Source organism: Callospermophilus lateralis, chromosome 5 (assembly GCF_048772815.1).
Source record: "Callospermophilus lateralis isolate mCalLat2 chromosome 5, mCalLat2.hap1, whole genome shotgun sequence".
Classification (NCBI taxonomy): Eukaryota; Metazoa; Chordata; class Mammalia; order Rodentia; family Sciuridae; genus Callospermophilus; species Callospermophilus lateralis.
The window spans coordinates 24,046,992-24,065,496 of NC_135309.1; the positions used below are offsets into that span (position 1 = coordinate 24,046,992).

Here is an 18,505-nt window from a genome sequence, read left to right on the forward strand (position 1 = left end):
ATATTCACAGCAGAAGCCACATTTTGATTGCTTTCAACATTGTTTTACTGTCATCTGGGTTAAATATCTTTCTTCTTCTCTGTAATGTGACATAGTTAAGGGTTAAGGCTGCACTGGGGAAAGCCCAACATAATCATGTTTTAATCTCTTGTTAGAATTTGAGAAATGAGTATTATATTCCTGGATTTGCCTTTACCGGAGGACTTATCCATTATGGTTTCAGTGATTTTTTTTTATTATTTATAAAATAAAACTTATGAAGACAACTGATGTCCAAATATGTGAACTCAGACTCCAGTTGTGAATTTCCCAACCCCCAAATAGTCTGGAAAAATATGACTGCTGAGGAACCAAAACCCACCAATATTAATAGAAAAACTTTTGTTTACCTTTTAGGGATTTGAATAACTGTTAAAAAGAAGTACAATATTGTGAAGAAGCTCTAATTGTGTCCCTTTGGTGTAATTGTGAAGTTAGGAATAAAAATTGCATTCAATCATGTGGTGTCTCAACCTTCAATAATAAACCTCTGGGTCATGGAATATTATTCTGCAATATTTAGCACACTCTAAAATTAGAACATTCTTAGCATATTCTATACCTCACAGTTCAAGATTATAAAAATGTTTAATAATTAAAATATCCATAAACATTCTCTTACTCCTAAATCATGGAAAACTCTATGGACACATGAGGTGGAGCTACAAGGACCAGAGCAGATGTTACTGTTTGACCTACAAATAGCTGTGCTGTCATGTAGAGAGAAGAGTAAAATCTCATTTACAGTGTTGGAAATTGAGTTTCCCCTTTTAAGAACAAAGCAATTTGATTTTTGAAAATGTTTGAATTTAAGTATGTAAGAAAAGGACGTCTGTGTTAACAGGTTCATTGAATTTTATTTCTTTATTTTACATGTACTCAATTTTTGATTTGTGGGCGGAATTTTATTCTAGTTACCAGGTTTTTATTGAATAAGACAAAAATCTCCACCATCTATTTTGATAGCTTTGAGTCACTTGTCATTTGCAATGAAATATATGTTTTTCCTAATAAATATTTTATCACTTAAATCCTCTGCCTTCCCTCTTTCCTCATGTCCATGGACAGTTGCCTTAAATTCTGAAATAAAACCAATTAATCCTAAATATAGACTGGGTTATGTTGATATCATGTGATGATGTATATACATTTCCTGAAATCTGTCCCATGAACCAGCAGCATCAGCGTTTTCTGGGGACTTGTTAGAAATGTGAATTCATGGACAACATCCCAGATTTGTTGAATTGGAAATTCTGCAGGTTGAGTCCAGCAATCTGTGTGGTGACAATGCTCCCAGGGAACTTGAAGCATGATTAAATTTGAGAACCATTGGTCTATAGCAGTGCATAACACTCAGGTACTGAAATCTCCTATTCCCTGCAAAAAAAAAAAAAAAAAAAAGTCTTTCTTTGAGTGCGAAAGCATGCATGTACGTGAAGGGAAGGGCTACATCTTTCCATCAGTCTTTTGACCAAGTTGGTTGGTACAAGCATACATGCGAATTGGGTTATTTATGTAGGTTGGTTCATACCGTAGTTTAACCCTACTTTCAATTTACAGATAAGAAATTCCTTCCTACCTTTAATTTTTTAATACAGCTGGCCCATTCTAACTTTTTCTTCTTTTTTAGCTCATTTCCAGCTCTTTGATGCCTGATGGAAAGGAGAGCAGAGCCTTGAAAAAGAACCAAAATTGCAAAAGAACCTGGAGAACAGGCAGCATGCTGGATTCTCCTCTACACAGTTAATATCCGTGACTCCTCATAGCAGTTCTTCCCATTAGCTCTCATTATTTTCAGAACATTGTTGCAGGTTAACGTTCAAAACATCAAAAGTACCTTTTAAGTGTACCATTCTGTACATTGTAGCAAATTCATAAAGTCGTGCTGCTATAATCCAAATGCAATTTTATCACATATCCGTTGTTCTAAAAAGATCCTTCATGTATGTGGTTCAAATTTCTCCACATTCTCTTTTGAAGATGGTTTATCATTTGATTATGGCCTTTCCTTGGGAACAAATTTTTATGTCATCATGGACTTAACTTACATTTTTCTAGTAACATAATTAATTGAACATCATTTAATATGCTTATTGATCATTTTTTAATGTCAAGTGTTAGCCCACTTTTAAAATTGGTTGTTGGTAAGATCGTGTAGTTTTGTGATGCCTTTATATATTCTGGGCACATGTTCATTTTAGACTTAGTTTTCATAAATATTTTTTTCTTCTATACTGTGGCTTGGGTTTTTAAAATTTTCTTCATTGTTGTAATGTTGCCTTTTAAGCACAGACATTTTTAATTTTGATTGAGTATAATGACTGTTCTCTTACAAATTTGGGCATATTTAAGAACTGTTGACTTAACCTCAAACCATATTTTGCTTTATATATTTTCTACATATTTTATAGTTTGGGGTCCCTATATTTTGACTTATGATTTAATTTGACTTATTTTTATTTGGTGTGAGATATCAGTCTATTTTATATATGTCTTGTGTCTTTTTTGTTCTTCTATTCCTGTTTTATTAGTATCATTGGTGTTTGATAGATGTTTCCTAGTGTGCCATTTTAATTCCTCTGATATTATATTGGTTTTGATTTTGTTTTTAACTTTGTAAAGTTGTATTATTTTTAAATATTTATTTATTTATTCATTTATTTATTTTATTTTTTGGAAGGGAGAGTACCATGGATTAAACTCAGGAACACTCAACCACTGAGCCACATCTCAAGCCCTTTATTTAGAGACAGGGTCTCACTGATTGTTTAGCACCTTGCTTTTACTAAGTCTGGCTTTAAACTCACGATCCTCCTGCCTCAGCCTCCTGAGCCACTACGATTACAAGCATGGGCCACTATGCCCAGCTTAAATATTGATTCTTAGTTGGGAAAATTATATAAATTATCATGTGCAACATGTTGCTTTGAAATGTGTAGACATTGTAAAATGGCTAAATTGAGTTCACTAGCATATATATTACCTCATATACTCATATTTTTGTGGCCTGACCCCTTAAAATCTACTCTTAGAAATTTTCAAGAATACATCATTTTTAACTGTAAATATCATGTTGTATGACAGAACTCTCAAATATGTTGCCTCTAACTGAAATTGTGTATCCATTTAGCCAAAATCTCACTGGTTCTACCTTTCTACTCTCAACTTCTTTTTATTTTTTTTAATTGGTTCTTTTAATTATACATGACAATATAATTAATTTTGATATAATTACACAAGAATGAAGTATATCTTATTTCCATTTTTATGGATGTATACAATGATGGGATTCACAATGGCGTATTCATATATGTACATGGGAAAATTATTTTAGATTCATTTTACTGTCTTTCCTTTTCTATCCTTCTCCCTTCCCTTCATTCCCCTTTGTCTAACCTACTGAATATCTATTCTTTGCCCCTTCCCCCTTATTGCGGGTTAGTTTTCACATATCAGTGAAAACATTCAACCTTTGGCTTTTGGGGATTAACTTATTTCACTTAGCATCATAGTTCCCAGATCCATCCATTTACTTGCAAATATCATTAAAGTCATTCTTCTTCATGGCAGAGTAAAACTCCATTTTGTAAATATACCACATTTTCTTTGCCCATTCCTCTGTTGATGAGCACTTCAATTGGTTCTACAGCTTAGCTATTATAAATTGAGCTGCAATAAACATTGATGTGGTTGCATCACTGTTGTATACTGATTTTAAATCATTTGGATATATACCAAGGAATAAGATAGCTGGGTCAAATGGTGGTTCCATTTCTAGTTTTCTGAGGAATCTCTATACTGATTTCCAGAATGGTTTTACCAATTTGCAGTCCCACCAGCAATGTATGAGTGTACCTTTTCCCCTACTTCCTTGCCAGCATTTATCTACTTTAAACTTCTTTGAGTTCAACATTTTTTAGATTCTAGACAGGAGCAAGATGCTGCAGTATTTTCTTTCTTTGCCAGGGTTTTTCATCCATGTTGTTGTAAATGGACAGAATTTCTTTCTTTTTAGAGATTAAGGAGTAGTCCCTTACGTGTATATTCCACATTTTCTTCATTTGTTCATCCATTAGTAGATACTAAGGTTGTTTAACATGTTATTATCTTTGAATGACAGATCTTCCCCTTTTTACCAGCAGCCATCCCCATTGCTAATATGTCTGATAAATATTCAAACATCCTTCAAAACTTAGCTCAATTAATGCTTTCATATAAAAACTTCCCTGATATGCTTCACCAAGTATAGATCTCCTCTACCTGTGTATTTTTTCTGTAATTTCAATTATCATTGGAAGTATTATAACTTTAGGGTTACATTTATTTTCTACAAAATTATGAACTACCCAAGACTATATTTTCATCTGGGCAGAAAAGATCAATAAATATTTATCTCCTTGCCATCATCTAGTGCAATCCTTAACACACTGCAGGGAATCTGCAAATACCGGTAGAATTTAGTGTAACTAAGTCAACGTTTGAAATTAAGTGATTTGACTGAATTGTTGTTGTCAGAGTCAGGTGTTTGTTCTTATTGGCTGTAAGAACTGCATAGATTTTAGAAAACACCAACAGACGCTTATAACTAACTGGTACAGTGAATTTCAAACAGATGGTCAGCAATAATGCCAAGTCCTCTCTCATTTTGATTCCTTTGATAATTATATGATGAGCCTTGATGTGGGTTTTTTTGATAGCTAAATAATCATAATTTACTACCTCCCTTTTTTCAGGAATAAACACAAATCAGTGAATATGATGGTTTAGCTGGTTTACATGGGCAAGGTTTTTTTTTTTTTTAATTGAATAAGTCATTCTCTTGGAGTTCTTGTTAACTCTCTTGTTAACTCTTCTAAGTTCTGAATTATTTTTAGGAAGCTGAATACTAAACTTGTTAAAATGCAATTTACTTCATTTTCTCATAGACACCATTTGATGCAGAAAGATTTTGTCTCCTGTAGTCTGGTCTATAGAAATTGGGTATCATTTTATACCTATTGCTGAAATGACTCTTGGTCTTTCACGTGATAATAATTTGATTAAATTGATTACAGAAATTTAAAAAATTCTCCACATAAACAACACAGAGTAATGATTCTCTATCTTGTCTGCACCCAGTGACTTGGGAAGCGTTTAAAACTACAGGACCCAGACTGCACCCCAACACTGAGCCAGAGTCCTGGAAGGTAGATCAGAAACCCGATTTCCTGTATTAACAATAGACACAAACAAGTTTCACTATGTTTTTTTTGCATTTTTATACTATTCCATTTATGTTTTACAAAATTTGAATAGCTGCTGTTAATACCAAGTACCAGATGTTTAATGAATTTCTATCTTTGAAGGAATTCTTTTATAATGATAGTTAAGGCTCTAACTATTGATAAGTCTCCAAAAATCTGAGTGGTCAAGGTTCCTGACAATACTTGGTACTCTCAGGTTTTTCTAAAGTAGGGCAATAGATGGGCCTTTTGATAATGTAAAAAGAGAGTCAATATTCCATTTTATTATTGAATAATGTTAGCTTTATTATCATAATTGAATACAGTGTGACATAAAATTAAGAGCTTCTGCTAAACTCTGTAAAGCAATGCATGCATCTGCCATAAACAACCTTGACTCATATTAGGTTTTATTGCCACTTCACTGCACTGAGGTGCAATAAACATTCAGTGTCATCTTTAAAAAAGATTTCCTGGGAGTAAACAGGAACTGTCCTCTATAAGAGTGTATCTTTATTTTCAAGGAAGACTTAACTAGTATTACATGGTTTAGCAAAGCACGGTAGAAAAGCTACATAGAATAATTTGTCTCTGATAACTGTGCAATCCATTTATACAATAGAATATTACCCACATATACTAACAAACTAAGAAATGATAGGAATGCAATCATTGCATAGCAGAAAGCAGACTAATAAGAAATATTCACATCTAGTGAGCAAAATACAGACCAAAATTTAACCATGAGGAGACTGGAAGGTAAAATGCTCTCAATTAACACATTAGGTTAATGTCCAAAAATAACAAGATAAACAGCACAGAAGTTAGAGCCATAATTTATTTTTATTTTCTATACATAATATCTACACGTGATACCAGAGGATGAAAGGTCCTTGGTTTAGCCTTTATTGGCCTAGCTCAAGAAATTTAGGCAGGACCAAATTAAACAATGAAACACATTTAAAATGAAAACCAGAGTTTGTCTAGGAAAACACAGTATATTTTCCTACATCATTGGATAGCAGCTTTTTGAGAAAAAAACATTGCTCAAAACTCAGATATGGATCCCAACTGTCTTATTTGGCAATTATGCTAAAAGCTTTACATTGTATTATTATAAATGTGTTTAGACCATGACCTGTGGATTCTGAACACTAAATTTATATATCTGTGAAACTCTATCAGACAAAGGAGACTTCAAAAATACCTTCTGCATAAATATTTATCTCTAAAACATCTGGGCAGTAATGAAACAGACTAGAATTTTTATAGGGAGTATTAATGGACCTCTTTTATTTAAAGCCCTTACATAGTATGCCTACAAATATATTGCTACAGTATAAATGAAATGTAATAATATTACTCAGTAAAAGCTATTTCCTGTACATTCTTTCATGTATTTTATATTGAATGCTACATATGGTACAGCACTTATTGAAATAGTTGGTATCAGCAAATATAGCAAGAATATACAGTTGATTTTCTAATTCCAACTAATGCTTCCCAATTTTTTTTATTTTACAATAGCCTAAAATAGGAAAATATGGTATGGCAGGATTTGAGCAGATAGCAACTGATCTACCGTTGAACACTGGACAACAGTTTGGAATTATCAGCTTTGTCTACATAAGTGGACTTCATACCCATATGTTTGAAGTACCATCTGCTTCCTTCAGGCTGTTCTGTTCTTAAATGCAGGCTCTGAATGTATTTCCATAGCATTTAACAACATTTTAACAGCTAAGAGTGGTGATTCCTACATGATATTTTAGGAACATAACTTTAAAAAAAAGTAAAAAAATGTACAATCTCATGCTGAATATTTACAGATATAATTTATATATTCTATTTTTTTGTTTTCTAGTCATAAATTTCAATCTAAAGCTTTTAATGTAGTTATATAAAAGAATACATTCAACAATTCTAGAGCTTGCAAAATATTTTTGCCCCTCTAAAAACATCTCCGTAATAAGAATCTAGTGATTGTTGGATGAATGTATTATCTGAAAATAGGCTGCAAAATAAAAATTAATTATCACTAATTAATTTTTAGTTTCCATTGAGAGAACATCTGTTAAGAGGATGCTTCATAGAGTCTAGTGGTAAAAGCTCAGATGGTAGCAAAGGAGCCTATTTAAAGCATTTCTCTCCACTGGATTAAATGTGCTCTACAATGAGCAATTGCACCTTTGCCTATGAAATTTCCATAAATTTTAAAATAGCATTTTAACAGCAAAATAATGCATTAGAGGTTTTTTAAAAGGAGAAAAAAACGGGCTTTTTTTTCTTTCTTTTTTTTTTTTTTTAGCTTTGGAAACAAAAATGTTAAAGCTTATACATCAGCTTAAAATACAAACAAAAACATAAGCACACCATAATTTGTGCAATAAATACATAGATTTTTAAATTTTTTCTTCATTAAACATTTATATTTTATTCTTTTAAACACCTTCACACAAAAATATTTTTGACATATACAGTAGTTTTTTTAATAATATTTGGAAATATATATCTACAAATGATCTAGGGATTATAGGTAAGCTCTCTTTGTCTTCAACTTTTCCTCCTATCATGGGACCTTCTTCCCCTTCCTTTCCTCTCACGTCTGTCTCCTTCTGATATGGTTTTGCTCTCCTGCGTCTTCTCTCAGAATCCTGTCTCCAAGCTGCATATTCTGCTCTGCTCTGGACTGCCACACAGGGGTCTCTTGTTCTTATGTGAATTATGGAAATAAGGAAACCTTCAAATTCTTTTAAGACAGAGGCAATAAAGCAGATGGGAATCGCTGCATTAAGAACAGAAAGCCATTCCCAGTTCAGGGGACTGAACGACAGAACACAACTATGAGAACCTATTGATGTGGTGTGGGGGCTTTTAGCTGAGGCTCTCTGTTGAGATATGTAGCCCAATAGACTAAGTTAAAGATTCCAAATAGCAGCGGGAAGGCTATTCTTGACAGGCGGTCAATTTTGCTGACACTGTTAAAGGTTTTCTTGGGCTCCGGTGGTTTCGTTTCCGGCTTGACTTCTTTGGGTTCTATGGTTGCACTTTTGGCAATGGTGGCTAAGCCGGGGTCACCCCTGGCCAAGTTAGGGGTGTAGCTTGTTGCTGTTGGAGCGTAAGTGTTGTTTTTCTTAATGAGAGGATCTTTCACCTTCTTTGGCTGTAGAAAGGAAGAATTTGGTTTAGTAAACCATGAGAAGCAGAAGTGTCAGCTGTTCAGCAAAGTGGACCTTGGTTGGGGACCCAAAGCTAAGTTTTATTTAAAATTTTAGGAATATAACGAATGACGGTCTTTGGGATAAATTAAAACCGTAGATAATATTTTATACCTTCTTTTATCAAGAGGTGGAATCTATTTCATTGCTCATTGAATATACAATGGGCTAGTGACTATAACAATTGATTCCTATGCACCCTAAGGATCCTAAACTCAAAAGGCTCGTAAGTGTCAGCCTTGAATTTCTGCAAATTGCCACTGCCAAGTGAAGAACCTCAGAGAAGACGCCTGAATGACTAGAACACATGTGCAGTGACAGGTCCAGCTGATAAGCAGGATCAGGCATCAGCCTCTGAGAGAGACCCTCATAGATCTTCTAGCCTGAATGGAGCTTCTAGCTGACTGCAATCATGTGAGCAAGCCCAGGTCACACTAGAGAAATATCACAGGGCTGCTTCCAGGACAAAATCTAGCATTGTGAGCAAGTAATTTGCTGTTATTACTGAACCAATTATTATCTGAATTAAGAAAACTTCATGTTTCAAGTGAGCAAATAATACAACAGAGATGAGCTGGAAAGGCAGCTCAGTTGCAGTCTACATGCCCATCACGCATGAGACCTTGGGTTCCATCTCCATAAATGTAAATAAATAGATAAATGGATAAAAAAATAAATAAATAAAGCGAGCAGGGTCATTTAGGGTATCTTGAATTCAATGCCTGTTCAATTATCTCTGCTCAATAGTGTCATCTGTGCAATGATTGACATCTAGAGCACTTCCCCGTTTTCTTTCATAGAGACAGTCCTAAAAAGTGATCATGGTTTAGAACTATGCAGTCCAACACAGTTACCACTTAACCATGTGTGCTACTTGAACTAGTCTGACTTGAGACATATTGTAAATACAAAATATACAAAGGATTTTGAAGACTAAGCATGAACACAATACAATGAAATGGGTTTCCTTAATAATGTTTCGTATGGATTACATGTTATAAAGCTAATGTATTTTATTTAATGAAGTATATTATTAAATTCAATAATAAAGTTCCCTTGTTTGTTTATACTCTTAAATTGAGACTATTAGAAAATCTTAAATCACATATGTGGCTTACATTTTTTGGCTTACACTATGTATCTGTAGGACAATACAATTCTGAGAGTGTGTTTTCTGTTCTTTGGTTTGCACTGAATTATGTAAACATTTATAAAGAGAAAATATGCCTGTCTTTGACTTCATTGAAAACTGGGGATAGTTCATATTGCAAACGCAATTAAATTAAATCATTACAGCAAAGAATTTATGATCAAAGTGATCAGGCTTGGAAAACAACCAAAAAGACAATGATTTTCACATTATAAAAATTATAGTAGACTTGATGCAGAAGGTATTTAGGTAAGTTCATTTGCTTCTTATGTCAGACTGGTTAAAAGTGTTCTCAAATCTCAGAGATCAGAGATGAGCATATTCAAGTAGAAATGTTTACCTTCCTATCTCTCTTACCTCTCCTTCACTCTACCTACACTCCTACTCACCCAAACAACCTCTCCTTTAAACATTAAAATTATCTCTTCACTTTGTCATTAACACACACAACAAAAAAAGAAAAGAATCCTCACTACCCACCTCTGCATGCTTCATCAAATTCCCTGGGCCCAAGTATTCCAACCTAAAGGTTGAAAAAGGCATAACAGTGAACTACAAAGTCTTTACCTTCTCTGGAACCACACTTTTGCCATCCCATGCATAACCTCTCTTGGTGAAATAGTTTACTGTGGCAAACTCTATCAGAGCTGAGAACACAAAGGCATAGCACACGGCAATGAACCAATCCATAGCTGTTGCGTAAGCCACCTTAGGGAGGGAATTCCTGGCGCTGATACTCAAAGTTGTCATGGTCAGCACAGTTGTTACTCCTATAAGAAAAGAAATTAAGTGTGTGGGTTCATACTACAAAATTGCATGCCCAGAAATCAATCTATTTGTGCAAAGGGAATCAATAATATCAAGGACCAAACATGGATTTTCTTTCATCCTAGTTTGGTTTGGGATGAGGGAATACTAATTTAACCCCATTGTAGGGGGTTGTTTATGGTATAGCAGTGCTAAGGGGGACAGTCTGTCAGGGAGCTTATTAACGGGATCATGAACTGCTCTAAATGGGCACCTTATACAGTTTCTTAGGTAGTATAGGAAATAACATTTTTCACTGTACTCAACACTTGAAATATAAATGATAGATCTTCAATGCCTTGTATTCATTAAAAAAATGAGTTCTTCAGTTTTGTTTAATATTCTGTGTCCCAAGTGTAGAAACTGGAAAGCCAATGACATCTTGGTAATTGATAGATAATTAAATAATTTTAGATAAAGATTTGCCACATTAATAAATCTTCTCTTACAATGTTTTGTTCTGATTCTAAAATTGACTCATTTGAAGAAAGTCTTGGAACCAATGTATGCATATATAGCAAGTTACATAAGTTTATATGTATAAAATCTTATACATATATAATGTTCCCTTTATACACAGAATAAAAGTTTCATTCCTTTCTTATGGTCAGACAGCTAAAAGGTAGCAAAACTAAATTTTAAACGTGTTTATCTAATTCAAATATCTAAGACTTTTTATTTTTTCTTTTTGCTAATGCTGCCTAATCTTTCCTACTCTGCAACTTTAAACCACGTGATTAAAATGACCCATTTTTAAGGTCAAAGCATTTTCAAGCCAGTTCTTTTCAGTCTGTTTAGATAATCAGATGCACTGGCATGTGAAAGATGATATCCTTTAATGTTCATTCAACAAATCAATGCTGTTAATGTCAGCCTACTATATGTAATGCACCATATTTGATATAAGGTACAAGTACGATACTATAATGTCCCTTTCAAGGCATTTGAAAATGTTAAAAACAATTCAAAATAACCTAGTCATAATCCATGTCATTGGAAATGGCCAGACTTTTTCTAATGACTAGCCTCAATCTTAGTACTTAGTAGGTTTGTAGATCGTAGGTTTGTAGACATTGAGAGGGACCTCAGTCTCCACATGTGCAAAATGGATGATTTGTTCTTCATTCTCTTTATTGTCTACACCACCACTGAATTTCTCCAACGGAAATTTCTGTCCAGTCACTCACAAGATTTTTAGATTTTTGTGAGAATTAAATGCAATATTCAAAATAATTTTAAGTATTTTCTATTACTCATTGCTATGGAAAGTATTGTCATCCATGTGTCTAAAATATAAATTTGTGATTCCTTCTTTTGATTCATTATAGAAAATTAGTAGGATCATAGAGCTGCTAGGTGGCTAATGTTTTAGGTTGCTTTAAGTTGATCAGTATTCTTTTGGTTTTTCTTGGTTTTCAAGGTGGATTCCACTACATTAGGAAGTTAAATTATTAAGAAGAAACAATGAGATTTTTATTACATTTTATTTTAGATACATGGTTAGGGTTCTAAGAAATAGATCCCTTTTTAGCTCTGGAGGGATTTCAGAAAAACTGGGGGAAATATCAATTTTATGTAACTGACAAACAGTTTAAGAAATATTGGCTGGGGAACTGCCCCCAAATTTACATATTGATATTAACTAGAACAAATAACAAGGTAATTAAAAGTCAGTATATTTGGGGAACACAACAATCCAGTTTCTAAGCTCAATTCTATAATTGCTGAATGACCTTGGGAAAAGCGTCTAACAATCTTGAGCTTCTGAGTTTTTATTTTTTTTTTCCTTTGCTAATTGATTTTATTAAGTCTAATGCAGAGGGATAGTGTGGTGTGGATAAGAAATAAGATAATGTAATAAAGTGTTCAGTAATTAGTCTGATACTTACTAAGGGAAAAACTAATGTTTATATTTTAATAAATCTCAAGTAAAGTTATTTTTTTAATTTTGCTTTATGTAGGCTGTGTTCAGAACTAATTTGATAATGGATATGTCACCAAATGTATCCATAAATCAAGATCATTCATGAACAGCATCAAGAGAGGGATGGGTATGTTTGTGGTATTGCAATTCCTTCTATAGAGAAAAAGAAAGGAACAAAAATGTACTTTACAGCTTTTATATTCCAAGATTTAAGCCTGACAATTATATAGTTTGTTTTTCTCATTTAATTATTTATTTTAATTTTATTATTGTTGCTACTTTTTATGAGAAGGGCTCTTGCTCTGCTGCCCAGGTTGACGTCAAATCCCTGCATTCAAGCATTCTTGCTGCCTCCGCCTTCAAAGTGCTGGCACCACAGGTGTTTGCCTGGCATCATTTAAATCTTTAAGTAACACTACTTTACTTTCTTGTCCTTTCCCTTCAGAGACTGTGAAAGCTCAGAACAATGAAGCAATTTGGTCAACATCATAGTGCTGGTAGGAGGTGAGACTGAACCTATAACTTGGATCTTTTTGGCAGAAAATTTATATGACAACATTGCCTCCAATTAAAAGTGAGCACATGAAGCCAAAAGTATGATCTTTTATGACATAAAATAGACTTCAACTTTGTTGAATTCTGGATTCCTTTTAATAAACTGCTAAAAAAAAATACAACAGTTTTTAAGGTTTTTTTTTTTTTTTTCTTTTGGTATTTCTTGAAAAACCATTGATTCACTCTGGGATCTACAGAAATCAGAACAACATACTGAGTTCCGATTAAAAAGAATAGAAAAAAAAAAAAAGAATAGAGGGGCTGGGGTTGTGGCTCAGAGGTACAGTGCTTGCCTAGCATGTGCAAGGTTCTGGGTTCAATCCTCAGCACCACACAAAAATAAATAAATAAAATAAGGATCTTTTGTCCAACTACAATGAAAGAAAGAAAGAAAGAAAGAAAGAAAGAAAGAAAGAAAGAAAGAAAGAAAGAAAGAAAGGAAGGAAGGAAGGAAGGAAGAAAGAAAGAAAGAAAGAAAGAAAGAAAGAAAGAAAGAAAGAAAGAAAGAAAGGAGGGAGGGAGGAGGGAGGGAGGGAGGGAGGGAAAAAGAAAAGAAACACTCATTCTAAATGGTCTAGAGATATTGTACTTATGATTTCATTGAACTTAAACATTAGAAACTTATAACTTGATACCCAGAAATACTTGTCACCGCTGAGTTTATAGATATGTACTTATGTTCACCAAAAGGGCACCAGTCAATTGAAATGTAAGATTGTTGAAAATGTTAAGAACAATGTTTATGACTTATAGACATTCTGAAATGCTTTGGAGAATTTCCAAATAGAAGGGGCAGTATTTGTTGCAGTGAGAGTGGGAAAGGCCAGCATTAAAAAAAAAAAAGAGAGAAATAAATAAAGAATATATATATATATATATATATATATATATATATATATATATATATATATATATTTTCACTATATTGCTGGGCTATGTCTTCAAAAATAGAAAAAAGCAAAGCACATAAAATAAATAAGTTGTGTGATCCAATTTGTTTTTTATTTCCTGGTGAATAAAAGACTCAAATGGTATATACCAATAGAGGCAAACATCTTCCCAAGAGGTCAGTCTTCAGTAGCTTCAATCATTGACAATATTGACAAATGGTTATAAAGAAAAATTAATCTGAAATGATCTGTTCTTTGTCTCTAGAAATCATTCTGCATCTTAATTTATCTGTGCACTTAGGCTACTGTTGGAGAACCAGAGCATGGATTTGGTGGTTTCCCACCTGGAAGTTAAGAAGGAAAGTCTCTTTTCTGTCCCATGTGACAAGAGTTGTTTTTTTTTTTTTTTTCTTTCCTCAGATAACTGACTTTTTGCTCCTTATACATTATGGAAGGTTGATACATAGGATTTTGTGCACATGGATAATCCTCTCTTTAGATCATAAACTTCTGAAGTCTATTTATTTTGTAGCACTGGGTTTTAAACACAGCAGGTACCTAGATGGCATTTGTGGAGTGAGCCTGGATATCTGTATAATTCCCTAGTGAGTATGTGCTTGTTATTTCTAAATGAACGATGCTGACCACACAACCTTGTCATTACAGCAAGGTATCGCACAGGTGACAATATTGCATCATCATTAAGGGCCCAGGACCCAGAGCCAAGGGCCCACACCTGACTTCTCACTCCTTCACCTAATAGTTTCTGACTTTGGATAGGTCACTTAATCTTGTGTTCTTGTTTCTCGTGTTTGTATAATAGTGATCTTGGTGGTATACAGGATGCTTTTAGGGTTCAATAAGATAACAGGCTAATTGTCAGGGACTACCCTTTTTATGAAATGCAAGCTCTAAAATGCTTCATTAGATCAGTTTTTCCCTTAGAAAAAAGAAAATAATTTAAATAGTTCTTCTCTAGATTACCCTTAACTGGGAATATTGAATCTAATAAAGGTTTTCAATTTAAAAAATTAAATTTATAACTCTTCAGGCATGCACACATTAGGTAAAGGTCATTAGTGACATGGTCATCAATGAGTTCTCCCGACTTTAGGCAATCCTGTTTTTATATACATAAGGAAGAAGTTCTGTTGATGTTTCCTAAGGTTCCCCAACAACTGCATGGATACATGCTATGCATTCTAAATACTGTTTTCTGTGTACATGTGTTTCATCGAGTATGATGTTTTTTCTGCATGCTATGTGAAACTATCAAATCAAATGTTCATGAATCCCATCCATTCACAAGCACTAAAACAGTTTGCTATTTAACAATGTTATTTTTTAGCCACACTACCTTAGGGATGGCATTTCCGTGAACCTTTCCATTGTATAACTTTAGATTTGAACACATAGCGATCTTTTTTTTTTTCCTTGCAAGGTCACAGACATGGCATAACTTGCCCTCCAAACCTTGAAATGCATGTCTTGACTGACACTTACCAAAGACAGTTCTTGCTGGTACAGACTCTCGGTTGAGCCAGAAGGAGACTTGTGACAGAATGACCGTCATTATGCATGGCAGGTATGTTTGAATAACAAAATAACCAATCTTTCTCTTCAAGTGGAAGTGAGTAGTCATAACAACATATTCTCCTGGAGGGTAAAACAGACAGTGAGGTTGAGCAATTTGACCTTGAAAAGAACCTATTCTGAGGTTTCCTATTAGCAGCAAAGGCCTGGAGCTCAGATACATCCTTTCTCCACGTGACATTCAGTCCCTGGAGAGAAAAGCTTCCAAGAGAGAAAATAGACATTTTAAACACACACAAACACATCTGGATGAGATGGAGGCTCCAGAGTTCTCATGGGTATCCTTACCTACTAACACTGCTGTGTCATATATTTAAGGGACAAACTCTGAGCATATAGTCACACACTGGCTTTCCTGATGACAAAGGCAATGCACTAGGTTCTGTGACCTGCATTAGGGTATTTTAAACAGAACAGATATTCAGGGTGACCTTTGCAAAACAGACTCAGGCTGCTCCTTAGCTGCTCTGGTGGGCAGATCAGTACAGCTGAATTCTACCTCCAACACTTCTTTGGATCTTAGGTAAATAATTTAGTCCGCCTGAACTGCAAAATGAGGAGCAGGGTAGAATTTCATAGTTTTTCATAATCTATATCCTGGAATCACCTGGGAAACTTTAGAAAAATTCAGTTGTTTCAGTCCTACTACATTTACAAACCACTCTTTGAATTCTCAGGGAAATCTAGACTTATAATCTGTTTTTTCCCCCCAGTTCTGGGGATCCACTTGCTGGACAGGAGCTCTCCCACTACCACTGAGCTACACCCCAGCCCTATACCAGCTTTTGAGCTTGCCCTGCTTCCTAAGCTGAACTGGGAGATGGTAGCCAAGGTAGGTACATTCCAGGGTCTTTCTATCCTCCAAATCCTGGCTTCATTTAGAGAACCTAAGCAGTAGACACAACCCAAATTGCAAGAGGCTTTTATTTTCCTTTATGTGGTATTTTTTCAGTTACAAATCTTGGAAGATTTTAGCCTGATTCACCCAGAAGATATGCTTAGCTCTCTGTGGGTGGGCAGGAGAGAAATAGATGTGCTCTGGATAAGAAAGCATCACTCTATTTAGAACACGTCCCCACCTTTCTCCTTCTTTCCCCTCCAAACTTCTCCCTTCTTGAGTTAGCATCTTCATCTCAGTTCATGGGCATCTGATCTCAGCCCCTATAATGGGAGGGCAACTGCTCAGGAACTTTAATCTACAAGACTAAAGCCTCTTCCTCATCTTCCAGCTGCTGACTTCCTTCATCACAGCTGTAATCAGTGATGTCCCTGTTGTCACTATAGTACACTCTTGATTCCTGCTTTCCTTTTATCTCTGGTTCTCAATTTCTTTTGCTAACTCATCGATAGTTTCAATCAGAAATTTCTTATTGAGTTGTTCATATTTATCAGACTTTTTTTTTCTTATCTCTTCAAAGCAAATGTGGAGGTTTCTGAAGTAAACGAGGTGTCATTTCATCCTGGGTTTCCTTGACTCTGATAATGTATTTTCCATCTCACCCCTGCTCCTACTGCTACCTATAGGTAAGTGTACAGACAGCTGACAAATCTACATCCTGGTGAACAGGCTTTCAAAGTAAAGAGGTATATCCCCAAATCTAAACAGGACTAGTCTCGAATTTTCTGTACTCCCAAGTCAAGGCTAGACAGTAGCTGTCTCACAGATATTGACTTCTCATTGGCATCATCAACTATATTTAAAATTCATATTAGCTAACTTTTCCCAAAAACAATGAACAGCACATCTCTGTCTATTGCCTCAGGCTGAAAACCAGGAGTCAATCTTAAATAACAGAATGTGCTTTGGAAAAAGAGGAAGAAAGGAACCTGTTGGTCACACAATTTCAGTGTTACCTGTGTGGTATCTTGTAATCTGACCCTGAATATGTCATTGTCACTGCCCTTATTATCTTTGTAAATTTATTATAATAATCTAGTAACTACCATATGTGCCTCAAGTTGCATATTTACTATAAGTTTCCCTAAACTTTCCTGTAATTATTTATATGTGATCATGTAATCTCATTTTTCCCACCCAAAATATCTTAATGTATTCTCATTGTGATGGTTGATCCTAGTTGTCGTCTCTAGTGGACTGAGAGACACCTAGAAAGTTGGTAAAGTACGTGTCTGCATGTGTCATTGAGGATGTTTCCAGATACCATTGGAATATGAGTCAGCAAATTGAGCAGAGAACTTATCTTGAATGTAGGTGGGACCATCCAATAGGCTGGGCCCTAGATGGAACAGCAGGTATGCATAGTAACTCTCCTGCAGGGGTCCACTTTTGCTGCTGCTATTACTCCTTCAATTTCAGACTCTACCTTCTTCATACTTCAGATATGGACTTACCCCATTTCCAGCATTATTGGTTTGACCTATACTGAGGCTTCCAGTTCTTTGGACTGAGCAGCTTTGCTCCATCACAGCCTCCATGCCATGATGTTCTACGTCACCACAAGCCCAAAAGCAATGCAGCCAGCTGACTATGGACTGAAACTATGGGCCAATATCTTTCTTACTTTTACATTCTTTATCTCAAATATTTTATCAGAGTAATGGAAGACAACTAACATGCCCACTATTCACATCAAAGATTCCTAACCTCAGCACTCTTGGAATTTTGTACTAGATAACTGTTGTAGGAGACTTGTGTTTTATATATTGCACAATGTTTAGCCACGTATCTGTCTTCTCATCACTAGTTTCCAGTAGCAAAGGATGATTTTCCCTTTCCCTATCTATGTTTTCACACTAAGGAACAAATGCCTAACCCAAATTCAAACCTCTCCACTGCATACCTCTAACACATATTACAGGGATTTGTCTTGACACACATTTCAGTATCTTGGTCTACAAGACTCTACTTCACATCTTCTATGGTGGAATAATTTGTTCATCTGTGGTTTGGGCCAAACACAAACACCAGGTCGTGAGTGAAAATAGGAAGACATGTTCTGACAAATAAAGTATATTAGCTTGGAAGGCTATGGACTTGAGTTTAAAATACAGATCTGCTATTTTCTTGCTATGTAGCCTTGGGAAACTCATGCAAGCCTCTATTTTCTGATCTACAAAATAGTGGAAACTGTGATAGAGCAGAATGA

General features: G+C 34.8%; 1 protein-coding gene across 1 annotated transcript in view; it reads right to left on the bottom strand.

Annotated features, from left to right (window-relative positions):
* Positions 1-8,112: 8,112 nt before the first annotated feature.
* Gabra1 (gamma-aminobutyric acid type A receptor subunit alpha1) overlaps positions 8,113-18,505 on the bottom strand; it is a 50,204-nt gene continuing 39,811 nt past the window's right edge. The window contains exons 7-9 of the mRNA XM_076855700.2: positions 15,309-15,461; positions 10,197-10,399; positions 8,113-8,424 (exon numbers count right to left, since the gene is read on the bottom strand). Coding sequence (XP_076711815.1) covers positions 8,113-8,424; positions 10,197-10,399; positions 15,309-15,461 — 668 coding nt within the window. The remainder of the gene's footprint in view (positions 8,425-10,196; positions 10,400-15,308; positions 15,462-18,505) is intronic.